At 38.9% G+C, this 14914-nt stretch overlaps 1 protein-coding gene across 1 annotated transcript; it reads right to left on the bottom strand.

Moving 5' to 3' along the window:
- Positions 1-1041: 1041 nt before the first annotated feature.
- LOC138872995 (intracellular protein transport protein USO1-like) lies at positions 1042-6006 on the bottom strand. Its single transcript, XM_070151419.1, has 5 exons — positions 5674-6006; positions 4900-5493; positions 4309-4394; positions 4058-4251; positions 1042-1298 (listed from the first exon to the last, which is right to left on the bottom strand). The coding sequence occupies exons 1-5, from the start codon at positions 6004-6006 to the stop codon at positions 1042-1044; spliced, it is 1464 nt and encodes a 487-aa protein (XP_070007520.1).
- Between the last annotated feature and the right edge of the window lie 8908 nt (positions 6007-14914).

Here is a 14914-nt window from a genome sequence, read left to right on the forward strand (position 1 = left end):
CACAAAATAAAAGCAAACAAAAATAAAACAGCAGCCACAAAATATTTGAGCAAAAATAGCTGGATAATGAGAGGATCCTAGGGGACACTAGAAAAAGGAGGCTTGAAAGAAGACACAACAATGGTTTTGAGAACTAGGTCCAGTCAAGCATTTGCAGACAGTTGTTCTTCAAGCAATTGTGCTCGAAGTTTATCATTTTCCTTTATCAGTCGGGCAACTTTTTCATTAACAGAATCAGGTCCATTAACTGCTTGACTGAGCTGAGTTTCCAGTATAGCATTTTGAGCCCTCAACCTTCTAATCTCTTCAGAAGCTACATTTTGAGCGTTGATCAGCTGAGAAATGGTCGAGATGCTTCCACCAACTCTTTATACACATTCACATTCTTCTAAAGTGGTTTTAGAGAAGGTTTGCTTGTGTGTGCTCGCTCTGGGATTTCCCAAAGGGACCTTGTAGAATCTGAACACCCGAGTGAGGAGAAAGCCATATGGTAGCCTATGATTTCCACCTTTAAAGTTTGCCACCTTTTGCATATGATATATCATGATTGCTGGCAGATTGATTGGGACAAACTCATCAAGTGCTTCCACGAAGACCATATCCGATTTTTTAGCAATAGGCCGCCTCTTAGAACGAGGTAGGAGCACCTTATTGACCAGTTCAAAAAGAAGCTGATATTCAGGAAGTAATACCTTCTTATGCACCTATTTCCCCTGATGAATAGCTTGCTCTTTCATGATGGCTCTCCTAAAGTTGAAACCACAGACACCCTTGACTGAGGACATCCCTTCACATGGAATTATGAGAAACTTTCCCAATGCTAAAACGTCGAGTACAATGTCTACTCCGTTTACTAGTGCACAAATGTGATCCCCCTCAACAGTGAAGAGAGATGCGTAGAAAGTTTGAATATGCTCCCTTCAAACAAGTGCTCCCATTTTTGAAATTCACTATCTCCAGAATTTGTCTCATACCGGCCATCTCTGAAATTGCTGGGTCAAATGTACGACCCCACAAGACTTTTTGAGTTCTTAATCTCTACTACCAAAGACCACTATCACTAGGCATGGTCCTCAGAGCACCAAGTTCTCTAACGGTTTCCCGTTTTTGTTTTCTAGATCCTTCAACAGACTTTCCTTTCCAGCTTACTAACCCCACAATATCATATTCAGACATAGCTTGCTCAACTTGGCTCTTTTTAGACTTGTTGCTGCCCTTCACGGATGCACCATTTTGTTTCTCAATAGATTCATCAGAAGATTTATCCACAGACTTTTGAGTTTTCTTAGATTGTTGCACTAAGGAACCAAGTTCCTTTGGAGAATTTTGTCAATCCCACTTTCTGGAACACTCTTGTCAGTAACAAATTCCCTTGGATTCATCACCCTCTTTTTCCTTGTCTTCACACTCCTCCTACTTTTCTGCAATGTAGACTCAAAACCCTCTTTCTATTGTGACCTGACAGTGGATAAGTTGGAGGAGGATTCTAAGAGCTTAGGATGATCAGGAGGTGAAGAAGTGGGTTTGCTTGGAAGAGAATCAAGTTCTTCAGTTGGTTTTTCTGGGAATGTCTCATGATCCAAAGACTCGAGGAGTACTATGGTTCTTACATCGCTTAGGAATGGAGTGTTTTACCCCTGATACTCAGACGAGAGATATGCTTCTTCATTTATTAGACTCTCAGCAGCCATGATGTTATGTGTTGCTTCCTTTTTTGGTGACTTTGTGAGAGTTACTAAGTCCAAAATGGAGGAGTTCAGATATTGATCAGGATCATCCTCAGGGACCTCTGACACTTGAGAGGTGAAACCCCCTGAGTGTTCTTTGATGAGATCGGAGGAGTGACGAGACATAGAGTTCTCAATACATGGGAGAAAAATAGGGTTTGTTAGAAAAGAAAAGACTATAGGAAAAGAGGAGGAACCAGACATGGATACATTAGCATTGGAGGGAGTGAAGTAGTGAATGTTTGGGGATGATTTTAAGGGTGATAGGGAAGTGGGGGTGGTGTTAACAGTGGGAAAAAGGGAGCCATCGTTTGAAAGCCATTGTAGGAGTATTTGGAAGACAAGTAGAGTGAGAGAGAGAGATCAAGAAAGGATCACAGCTATACAGAAGAAATGAAGGTTCATGACTTGTTTTGAGGGAGAAGTAAAGTTTTATTGAAAAAAGGACTAATGATGAGAGGAGAGAGAAACAGGTTCTGAATAGTTTTGAAAATGGCGGTAGGTTTGTGGGAAAACGTTATCGTGTAGAGGGGATGAAGGGATTTGAAATACAAGACATGTCATGCAGACTTTGAAAAGTTGGATGATGTGGTAGTTGGGTTAATTATGTTGCCAATTTAAAATGACATGCATAGAAAAATACATTACTACTAACGTGTGGTACATGAACTTGATGCCCAAACATTTTTAAAAGGTTTTAGCAGCTCTTCTTTTGCAGTTCATAACTGTACCTTTAGCTTCTATGATCATCATGCGTGTTTACCTGCAACAGTATCGATGTGAGTTAGGCTTGGTCAGAAAACACTTTAGCTAATTTTACCTGAAGGTGTCTTGCATAGCCAACTGATGGAGAATCAGGTTCTCCATTAGACTCTCATGACCCCATGTTCACCTTATTTCTTCCAGAATATTCTCTACTCAAGTCTTAGGTGAAGGTATCTGGAACTTGGTCTTCTGTTCTGCAAGATTCTCCACAGATCAACCCTTTCTCCATATTGATTGTCAGAAGATAATGCCACCCCTCAATATGCTTGGTCCTCTTGTTTTTGAACTGCATAGAGAAGGTATACTATCAGAAGAAACCCCAAGATCTTTCAGTTGTTGCTTAGTTCATAGGGTTTGAGCACAGCAAGGTGCTTCCGCTACACATTCTTCTTTAGTTGCTGATGAGGCAATTGAGTTTTGCTTCCTTGTCCCCCAAGGTATGGGACATGAACATGGCAAGTGAACCGTTCCAGAAGTGTTTTTCCTGTCCACACGAAGACCTGCACAGTTAACATCATCATACCCAACATGATTAAACTGTCACCTAAGGGGTAATACAGGACCAGGTCTTGAGTTCTTTTAAGGTATCTTAAACTTCTTTTGGCAGCCTTCAAGTAGAATTCCTAAGGACTTGACTTTGGATTCTATTATGGAGTGGAGATACAGAAGGGACAAAGAAAGATTTTTTTTAAAATTTTTATTACTTGTCTAACTCTAGAAAAAGGGAGTGATTAGGTTATCAGATAGATGGGAGCTTTTGTGTTTCCAGTTTGGGACTTAGTCTTGATTTGCAGGGGAACTTGGGAGGTTAATTTGATTTCCCTATACTCTTTGTTCTATTACTTGTGGAGCGCCATGAACTGCAACTCCACGCTTTCTTCAGCTTCAGTGGTAGTAAGTGAAGTACCAGATTCTTTGTGAGAAGTGGAAGATGATGTTGCATTGCTTTTCACCTGTCTCATTCATCTTACTCATCATGTCAACATCCCTATTTGAAACCTCAGATATTTCCCAAGGACCAGAGATGGTTCATTATATGGATCATCAGTGTTTCTTCCTTGGTTAGAGAAAGGTGTCTTGTTGAATACCCATGAGCACTTCCTTTCACTCAGTGTGCCCTTTGTTTTAGACTTTGTGGCCTTTGCTTTGTGAAGAGTATCCCAGAAGAATTCCTTCATTGCCTCTGAATTAAATTTCCCAAGTTGGTCCTTCTTATTGTCGAGAACATGGCATTTTCAGTCAAGAAGGTTCTCAGATGAGTTATCTTTGGTTTTCTTCCATTTGGCAGCTCATAGTGGGTTTTGATTCAGGATGGACCTGATCATACACCTATTTACCAAGAAAGAATCAGTATTTACTGCTTTTGCCCAAAAACTCTTGGCGATTCCATTGTCGATGAAAATTGTCCATGCCATATCTTCTAGTTTTGTTCTTTCTTTCAACAATACCATTTTGCTTTGGAGTCCTTGGTGTTGAGAAGTTGTGTGTGATTCCATTTTTGTTACAAACTCATCAAATTTGGCGTTGTCACTTTCTGTCACGTGCTCAGATTTGATGCACACTACCTTCAAGTTTATCTTCACTCGGATCTTTTTGACAGATCACGAACCAGGTCTTTCTCAAGTATCTCATAACACCAGCTTGTAAAGATTCAAAGTTAGCAACATAGATGTTCTTGTTTCTTTTGGCCACTAAGACTACTTTGCCAGTCACCAGATTGGTAACTGTGCATTCTTTGACAAGAACTCTACTTTGTTCCCTTTAACGCAGATAAGAGACACTCAGGAGACTGTACTTCAGGCCATCCATATAGTACACGTTCTTATGAGTGACAGAAAGATTTTCCAACTTTTCCAGCACTGAGAATGTACCCTTTCCTTTTTCACTGGATACATTCCTTTCCTACAGGGTTTTCAGTGAGAATAAATCTATGGTGCTTCCAGTCACGTGCTTTGAGCATCCATGGTCCTTGGTTAATTATAGTCCATTTCCTCTTAGTGTTCCCTGCACATGCAATTTATGGGTTAGATTTAGGAACCCAAACTAGTTTGGGTCCCTTGATATGATAAAAGGGATGGATAAGGGCTTTTCTAGTCCATGAAGGCAATATTCGTTTCTTGCGACCAGTACCTGGTCCCTTGTTGGTAGTCACTTTATTAGTAAACACTTTGTTTTTCTAAACAGATTGAACCCTAGCCTGGCAATTTTCTTTAAAGTGCCCAATGTTTCCATAGTGGGTACACAGCCAGTTATTAGGAACAATGACATACTTGTTGTGAGGGTTGTAAGGAGTTTTCTTCCTTTGGAACCCGATTCCCTACCTGTTTCCACTATTATTCAAATACATGGCAGTAACAGCATCTGAGGACTAGGTCCACTTTAGATATTTCTCAAGATCAACTTTTACTTTCTCCAATTCAGCTTGAAGTTGCTGATTTTTATCAAGTTCACCATATACACTAGTTTTCACATCATTTAATTCATGTTTGAGCTTGATGTGTGTCTCACTAGCTACTTCCTTCCCTTTACCAAGACTCACAGTCCTGTGTTCTCTGTTGAGTCCCTCAATGGTTTCCTCTAGGTCAGTGATTATCACTAAGAAATCATACCTCTCTTGCTCAGTAGCTGAATATTTTTCTTCTAGAGTGTGTTTCTCATTGCTGAGACCTTCTATTGTTTCTTTCAAGTCAAACACCACAACCATCAAGTCATCTCTCTCATTTTCTACACTAGTTATATTTTTATTTAGAGCTTCCTTTTCTTTTTCAAGATTAGCTATGGTCTCATTTAGGTCTACTACACAGACCACTATATTATCTCTAGATTGTTCAGCTTCTCCTAGTTCTAAGGACAAGATCTCCTTATCATTATCAAGGCTATAATAAGCATCAATTAAAACATTGGCTAATAAACATAACTTCTTAGAAGAGTAGGATTTCAGATTTCTCTGAACATCCCTGAAATTTACCTCATCGTCTTCATCTTCTTCATCCTCATCAGACTAAGCCATCAGCGCGAACAGTGAGTCGTACTTAGTTGCTTCAGTTTCCACTGCCATCATGGAATTGTTTTCTGCATCTGGTTCCCTTTTTGATTCACTGGAGGAGTCTCCCCACGCAACAAGAGCCTACTTCACAATATTGTCAGCAACACTTTTTCGATTGAATCATTTGTCTGGAACCAGGTTCCTTTTTGCTGCTTTGTCAGGATTTTGTTTGTATTGCTCCTGTTTCATGAGTGGGCAGTCTTTGATGAAATGCCCTGACTTTCTGTGTCTGTGAAAGAGATCATTGTTCCTTTCTTTACTTGAACTTCCCCTCTTTGGTATACCACTATTTTTTCGAACCATCTTTTGAAATCTTTTAGTAAGATAGGCCATGTCACTATCTTCATCACTTGAGTCACTGCTTTCAGCTTTGAGTACCAAGTTCTTTTCCTTCTTCGGCTCTCTCCTTTCACCATCTTTCTTTATTTTTATCTCGTATGTCTTCAGATTACCAATCAACTCATCCATGGTTAGAATTTGTAGATCTTTAGCTTCAATGATGGCATTTACCTTACTTTCCCAAGAACCAGGTAGAACACTGAGGATTTTCCTTACAAGCTTGTTTCTGGGAATAACATCTCAAAGTGAATGAAGCTCATTTATGATGAAGGTGAATCTGGTGTGCATATCTTGTATAGACTCATCATCCGTCATCCTAAATAGCTCATACTCTGTGGTGAGCATGTCAATCTTGGACTGTTTAACTTGAGTAGTTCCTTCGTGTGCGGTTTGCAATGTTTCCTATATTTCTTTGGCAGTATCACAAGCTGAGATTCTATTGTACTCATCAGTTCCTATGCCATATACCAAGATTTTCTTGGCACGATAGTTCTTTTCTACAGCTTTTCTATCAATGTCGCTGTACTCTTTTCTGTCTTTGACACCATTGGTCCAGTTTCTTCAAGCTTCTTCATAGGAACATGTGGACCATCAGATGATATCCCATAGCTCTGAGTCTTCAGCCATTATAAAATCATGCATGCGAGTCTTCCACCAGCCGTAGTATTGACTATTGAATCTAGAAGGTATGTCGGTTGATTGTCCTTCCTCAAAGTTGGGTGGAACAGCCATTGAGATACTTTCTAGGTGTTAGCCTTTTAAAAAGAACCTGCTCTGATACCAATTGTTAGTTTGAATGAGTCCACCAAACAGTAGAGTACATGGTCCTCTATGAGGTTAAGCTGAGAATGCTAATAAAACTGAAGTAAAGAAGACAAGGGATTTTTACGTGGAAAAATCATACACAAGGGGATCAAAAAACCACGACCTATACTTGTAGGCTTTTAACTTCACTAACTTGCAATCTCACTATTACAAGCCACTTTATAACAACCCTATTACAAAGCCTTCAACTAACTTGTGATGCTCTCATCACAAGCCATTTTGTGACTCTTCTAGTTACAAAGACTTTAAACTTATGACTAATCCTAATCACAACATAAACTCTGAAGTTTATGGATTTTGGTTTTCCTAAGACAAAGCTTCTAAGAAAGCAAAATAGGAAATACAATGAAGAACAAATAACAAGATTACAACTCAACTACGGATATACATAAACTCATTATGAAACTGATCCTTAGTAGAGTTGTCTTCTTGTTCTTGACACACCAGTGACTTCAATGACGGATGAACACTGTTATGCTTGAGAAAATATCACTGAATGCACAAGTAAAGTGTTGTGCCTTGGACCAGGTTGTTATATCACCAAAGACATCACAATAGATAGTGATGTCAATTCTTGGTACACGCTTCTTCCCAATGAGAAGTGACTGTTGCACTGTCACGTTTGTGCAGTTGCATTCCAGTTGTATAGTAGACTTGTACTTCTATCAGTAAACACTAAGGGACCAGGTCCCAGTTGTGTTCATTTTTTGTAACAGTTGCAAGATAGTCACTGTCTACTGTTACATTCTAGCTGTACAATTGACTTGTACATCTGTCAGAGAACCCTAAGGGACCAGGTCCTTGTTGTGTTCTTCTTTACAATGGTTGCGTATAGTCACTGACTTGTGCTTCTGTCGGAGAACCCTAAGGGACCAGGTCACCAGGTTCATATTATGTTCCTCCCTGAGGTTGTTCATTCATTTGCTGGAGATCAGACTGGACATTATTCATTTGAAATGTATACCATGTGGGCCAGGTTCTCTATCTGGATCTTCGCAATAAGTTTTTTAGATCATCAAAACATAAGAAGCATTAGACAAAAACATTGAAAACCCATCAAGGATCTTCACAAGTCTATCAATCCCTAAAAGAACTCGGCCTTTATCTATATAGATATAGATATAGGTGAGACATTTTATTTTTAATATTCAACGATGCATCTGAGTAAGTTATAAGGCGATGAATCAATTTACAAACAGATATATTTGATGATAAATTATATATACCAATTAGGATCTTCACAAGTCTATCAATCCCTAAAAGAACCCGACCTTTATCTATATAAATATAGATATAGGTGAGACATTTTGTTTTTAATATTCAACGATGCATCTGAGTAAGTTATAAGTCAATGAATCAATTTACAAATAGATATATTTGATGATAAATTATATATACTAATAAGTTATAAGTCTATATATAATTTATCATCAAATATATCTATTTGTAAATTGATTCAACGACTTATAACTTACTCAGATGCATCATTAAATATTAAAACAAAACATCTCACCTATATATATATGGATAAGGGCCGAGTTATTTTAGGGAATGATAGACTTGTGAAGATCCTAGTTAGTGTATATAATTTATCATCAAATATATCTATTTGTAAATTTATTCATCGACTTATAACTTACTCAGATGCATCGTTAAATATTAAAAATAAAACTTTTCACCTATTATATATATAAAAGATTGATCATTTGTAAGTACGTAGTAATGTATAGGATTGATCATCAATTACACTATAGTTTGTGTGTGTGTGAGAAATTATTCATATACTTAAATATAACTTAAAAAATTACTTACATAGATGCTATTATAATCTATTAAAAGTAATTATCTAGTTAATATAATTTTTTGTAAAGATTATGCTTATAGTTTATAATTATTTATAATAATTGTAGTTAAATAAAATAAATGTTTATTGTAACGACCCGACAGGTCGTTTTGCCTTTTAGATCCCCATTCCCTTAAAGAAAACTTCTCGTGCTTGCTTTAGCTAATTTACGACTTGCGGGGACAGTTGGTTCGGGATTTGGAAGAGTTTGGAGTGAAATATGCCCATTTTATTCCTTAGGATTTTCTTAAAGGGCTAAGTTTGACTTGGTCAACATTTTGAGCAAATGGACCCGGATTCGTAATTTGACGGTCCCGGAAGGTCCGTAGGAAAATATGGGACTTGCATATGCCCGGAATCGAATTCCGAGGTCCCTAGCCCGAGAAATGAATTTTTATTAGAAATTGTTAAACTAAAATTCTAAGCATTTAAAGAAACTAATTAATGATTGATTTCATGGGTATCGGTCTCGTATGTTGAATCTGAAGCCTGGTACAGGTCCGAAATATCATTTAAAGACTTACCTGCAAAATTTGGTGTCAATCCGAGTAGTTTTAGGGCATTTTGGCACGTTAAAGGAAAATTAAGAACTTGAAGTTTATAAGTTTGATTCATTTGCTTTTAGGGGGTGATTCCTAGATTTAGCGTTGTTTCGGGCGTTTCGAAGGTTCGAGTAGGTCCGTCTCGTGATTTCAGACTTGTCGGTATGTTTGGGCGAGGCCGGGGAGCCCCGAGCGTCAATCAGACGAGGCTCGAGTGAAGTTGAAATTTTTGAGAAGCGCTGAAGTTGCTGCTTCTGTCATAACTGCACCTGCGGTTGGTGGACTACAGGTGTGAGATCACAGATGCAGTCCATCTATTACAGATGAGGCCCAGGGAAGGCCAGGCCAAACTGCAGAAGCAACTCCGCAGACGCGGCCTCAAGACCGCAGAAGTGGTCCCAGCCTTTATAGCCCATTTTGCAGATGCGGGGCCGCAGATGCGGTCCCCTGACCGCAAAAGCGGAAATCGCAGAAGCAGTGAGCTTTATTTAATACGGGTTCTAAGTCATTTCTTTTCACTCCTCCAATGGATATGTGGGTCCTGACCCACATCATGCTATATTTGTCAATGTCTCTATATTTTCTTGCTAATGAGATCACGTAGGATATGCTAAAGGCTTGAAAAGGGATATAAGTGAGCATATATTCTTGTTGAACCCTTGTATGAATTTATTTGAATATAAATGTGCCTTCGTGTGTTTCTTTGATATTATTTGATATTTGTGGACCCGATCACCTCGGTATAAATAGATGCATATATGGTTTGCGCCATTCGACCCTCTGGCAGTGCACAGTTTATTTTCTGTTGGATCGGGTCGTCGACCTCGGCATAGTGTGCGCATGATATCTATGTGAAATCTTATCCATGACTTGACTGGCTAAATATTTGAAACGTAAATGGCTAATCGTAAAATTGTTAAGAACATTACATATTACCTCTTGATACAAACTGTTGATTATTTGTGATTTCCATGCTTAGTGTAACACTTCATTGTATTTTTTTGACCTTAGTAAGTATCAAGTCGACCTCTCGTCTCTACTTCTTCGAGATTAGACGGGATACTTACGGGGTACATATTGTTTGTGTACTCATACTACACTTTTGTTCTTAATTGTACAGGATCTGAGGCAGGTATATCTGGCTATCAAACTGGTGCACACCCCTGATTCATAGACCGAGACTTCCACGGTGAGCTGCTCCATTCCGGTGTCGTTCAGCAGCTTGATGGAGTCTTTCTTTTCTTTTGATGTCTATTCTATCCCGGACAGTAGGATATTATTATTCTTTTGTACATTCTACTAGTTGCCCACTACTTGTGACACCAGGTCTTGGCACACACATTAGTAGACAGTTCTTTGGGTTATATAATTATTATTAATTATTGCTTATCATCACCTATTTTAATTGTAAATTAAGAAATGTTGTAATCGATTAGGGTAAGTAAAATAAGAATTTACTAATACTTCCGCGTTGGCTTGCCTGACAACGTTGTTGGGCGCCATCACGACCCTTAGTGGATTTTGCGTCGTGACAACATGGTATTAGAGCACTAGGTGCACGTAGGTCTCACAAGTCATGGGCAAACCTAATAGAGTCTTGTGGATCGGTACGGAGACGTCTGTATTTATCTTCGAGAGGCTATAGGGTGTTAGGAAAACTACTCTTTATTCATTTCTTATCGTGTAGTGGTTGTTATGCTAAATTTCCCTCTTCTATTCTCTCACAGATGGTGAGGACACGCATGGCTAATGTTCCAGACCCGGGCAGAGCAGCTCCCCCCATTGCTAGAGGCCGAGGCAAAGGCCGGGGGAGGGCACCGGCCCAAGGTAGGGGACGAGGGCATCCCAGAGTTATCCCAGTAGTACCACCAGCATATCTCGCGGGAGATCTTATCATTGAGGAGCAGGGCGAGGTGCCCGCAGCTGATCCTACCCCGGCGGACTTTATGATTGCACCGGGATTTCAGGAGGTCATGGGCCATATACTGCGGTTCATGGATTCTATGACTCAGGCTGGTTTATTTCCAGTAGATCTAGCTACATCACAGGCAGTAGGGGGAGCACAGACCCCTACTGCTCAGGCTCTTAGACATGCAGCTGTAGTGTATCAGACTCCGGGTGCACTACCCGTAGATGGGGATCCGCCAGTTGCTGTAGTGGCACCCTAGCCCAGACCAGCTATAGATGGCGATCTGTAGAAGTTATTGGATAGGTGGACTAGGGTTCACCCTCCGGTCTTCGAGGGCGACATCATGAGGATGCCAGGGACTTTATAGATAGGTGCAGGGATAGACTGCACAACATGAGGATATTGGAGTCGCATGGAGTTGACATCACTATTTTTCAACTTGAGGGTAGGGCCCGTAGTGTCATGACCCAAAAATCCCTCCGAAGGATTCGTGATGGCACCTAGTCTCTAAACTAGGTAAGTCTATCATTTACTGAAATAACATTGATATTTATCAACTTCAAATGTCTCTAAACAATTTACAATTCCCAAAACCGGTAGTATAAGTCATAAGCTTTTCTAAGAGTAGTTATACAAAATAAATACATCATTGTTCCGAACAAAAGGAACATATGGAAATAAGTACAATTGAAGGTGACTCCGAGGACCGCGAACGCTGCAGAAGGTTTACCTTGAGTCTCCACCGCAACGAGCAACTACTATCGATCAAATACTTGGATCTGTACACAAAATGTACAAAAGTGTAGTATCAACATAACCGACCCCATGTGCTGGTAAGTGCCTAGCCTAACCTCGACGAAGTAGTGACGAGGCTAGGACCAGACTGCCAAATAAACCTGTACAATATAGTGTACAAAATAATAGGAAGCAGATAACAATGATCAACCAGTGATATAAATAGCAAGCAACAAGAACACCATAAATGCTTCTCAACAAATAATACATACAAGTGCAATCAATTAATCGAGTCGTTCAAATATAAATCTTTCGCCTATAAATCCTTCAAGTAATAATCTCTAAGATAATATGATTTTCAATAAATATATTTTGAATATATTTCCTTCAAATAAGTATCTTCCAAGTAAGCATCTTTCGAATATAATTCTTTCGAGTAAAGGTCATCTTGTGACGCCTCATTTCATAATCATAAATAATATAGGTCTCATCCCACTTTCATATTTTCACAGCACCTCGTGCCCACATATTTCTATCTCATATTGCATAACAATATCCTCATATTACTAAGTTCATAGGTTCCATAACCCAATACAATTAAGAATGTTCAAGGAGCCTCATTCACATAAAATAAAGTAAAGTACAACTCCCAACCCAAATAGGAAATCAACCAGAAAAGATGAAGTTATTTTTAGAAATCATTTGATAAAGAAAATACCATTTTCAATTAAAGTACAATATCGAATGAATTATTACCTTTAATATGAGAAATCAATAAATCAAAACATAGAAGAAATTCCTTTTTAAGTAAAGTACAACCTCAAACGGTTTAAGGAAAATTTAGCTGAGAAATCAATTGAGTTAAAAATGTAACAATTGTTGAAATTTGGAGTATTGAATATATATATAAAACAAATAGGGCGAGGTATTGTCAACACTATGGATTCACACACAAAGGATCACAGCCTAAAGGAATCTAAACCATTAAAAAACTTGAATTGATACCAATAATTACAATGGAGACAAAATAATCACGGAAGGAGTACAACTCAGCATAGAGATAACAACCGGGGATTTCCCAGGATACCGTCCTGTAGTCCCCAAATATAAATCTCCAGTGGATCTCCCGGGTGCAGTCCCGTAGTACAACTCATAATGCATGGGGATCTACCGGAAATCCCGATCCATAGTCTTAAATGTAAATACCCAGTACTGGGGGAATCTATTAGGTGTATTCCCGTAGTTCCATGTAATTGTACAGGGGGATCCCCCGGGAATCTAACCCGTTACAGACAAGGGGGATCTCTCGGGAATCTAACCCGTAGTCCCAAAGTAAATGTGCAAGAGAATCTCCCGGGAATCTAACCCGTAGTCCCAAAGTAAATGTGCAGGGGGATCTCCCGGGAATCTAACCGGTAGTCCCAAAGTAAACAAACAAGGGGGAGCTACCAGAATCCCACATCCATAGTCCCAAAATAAATACACAACGCAACCAACAGAATCAACAGTTACATCACAACCGAAAGATCGAACATCACCGCAATATATAAAACAACAACAAATGACAATAATACAAGGTAAGACAAGTAAATCAACTTAGGGGCTGTAAATCACGAAAAAATGGTAGAACCAGCTCAAAGGAATAACCATAGAAAAGAATACTGGCATAAAGGAAACAGTTCAATAACGGGAAAACTAACACGTAGCAATGATCCCACAATATACAAGTCAATAATAAGGAAATCAATACGAGTCAATTAGTTATGAAAATATAACATAACAATAGGAGAGGCAAAACTCTTCAGTTAAGTCAAATAGGAGTCACATTAATCAAAGTATAAGACTCACGGGCATGCTTGACACCAACATATAGATACTTGTCACCATGCCTATACGTCGTACTCGACAAATAACACATAACAATTATGACACAACTCATAATCCCTCAAGCTAAGGTTAGACCAAACACTTACCTTTTTGAAGTTAGGCCGATATTCCAAAATAGCCCTCTTGCTTGAATTGACCTCCGAGAGGCTCAAATCTATCCAAATTTATTGTATAACTTTATTAAAATACATCGAAAACAATTCCAGATAATAAAAAATTGACTTAAAAATTCACATTAAAAAGTCAACCAAAAGTCAACGCAGGACCCATCTCTCGGAACCCGACTTGATTTTCATGAAATCCGAACACCCATTCCAATACGAGTTCAATGATACCAATTTTATCAAATTTCGATATCGGATTGTTCTTCGGATCTCAAAAATTCATTTTAGAAGTTTCTATAATTTTTCTCCAAATTTTCACCCCAAATCATGAATCAAAAGATGAATTCAACAATAGATTCATGTATTCTAGCCAAATCCGAGTTAGAATCACTTACCCCGATGAATTTCTTGAAAAACCTTTGAAAAATCGCCAAAATCCAAGCTCTCTAGGTCAAAATATGAAATAAAACCCTAAACCTCATATTTATAGTTCACCTCCCGGATTCCACCAATGCTGACCGCACAAAATCGATCGTAAACCGCGGTGGAGCACCGCTGACCACACAAAATCGAATGTTGTCCGCGGTGGATTTGACTGCAGTGACAATCTTTGTATTTTGGTCATAAATTTTGCTACAGATATCCAAATTACTATTATAATATGTTTTGGAAAACTAGATTCAATGGTCTACAACTTTCATGTTTGAATCATCCCCAAATTCCTTGTAGATTAAAAGATATAAGCTTCTGAAATCGGACCAGTGATCCTGCGGACAATTTTTGGTGTGCGGTCCGCACTCCCCTCTGTGGTATGCAAAATTTTGGTGCGGTACGCACTCCCAAAAGTGCCAGAACCATCTTAGAGTTCCGAAATGTCCGGACTCGCTTAAAATTCACTCTGAAACTCATTCGAGACTCCCGGGACCTCAACCAAATATACCAACACATCCCATAACATCACAAAAATTTAGTCGAGCCTTCGAATTACTCAAAACAATACCAAAACACCAAATCCACCTCGGGTTCAAGCCTAAGGACTTAGAAACTTTCAAATTCCACAAACAACGCCGAAATCTATCAAATCAAATCCGATTGACCCCAAATTTTGCACACAAGTCATAAATGACATAATAGAGCTATTCCAATTTCTTGAGTCAGATTTTGATCTGGATTTCAAAAGTCAACCCCTCGG

The sequence above is a fragment of the Nicotiana sylvestris genome, chromosome 7, assembly GCF_000393655.2.
Source record: "Nicotiana sylvestris chromosome 7, ASM39365v2, whole genome shotgun sequence".
Classification (NCBI taxonomy): domain Eukaryota; kingdom Viridiplantae; phylum Streptophyta; class Magnoliopsida; order Solanales; family Solanaceae; genus Nicotiana; species Nicotiana sylvestris.

Coding starts and splice junctions, on each gene's coding strand:
- LOC138872995 (XM_070151419.1), bottom strand. CDS start 6,006: ATGGATGAGTTGATTGGTAATCTGAAGACATACGAGATAAAAATAAAG. Junction 4,395..4,899: donor TTCAAGCTGAATTGGAGAAA/GTAAAAGTTGAT, acceptor AAAACCCTGTAG/GAAAGGAATGTATCCAGTGA. Junction 1,299..4,057: donor GAGTGAAGATAAACTTGAAG/GTAGTGTGCATC, acceptor TTGGTTCCTTAG/TGCAACAATCTAAGAAAACT.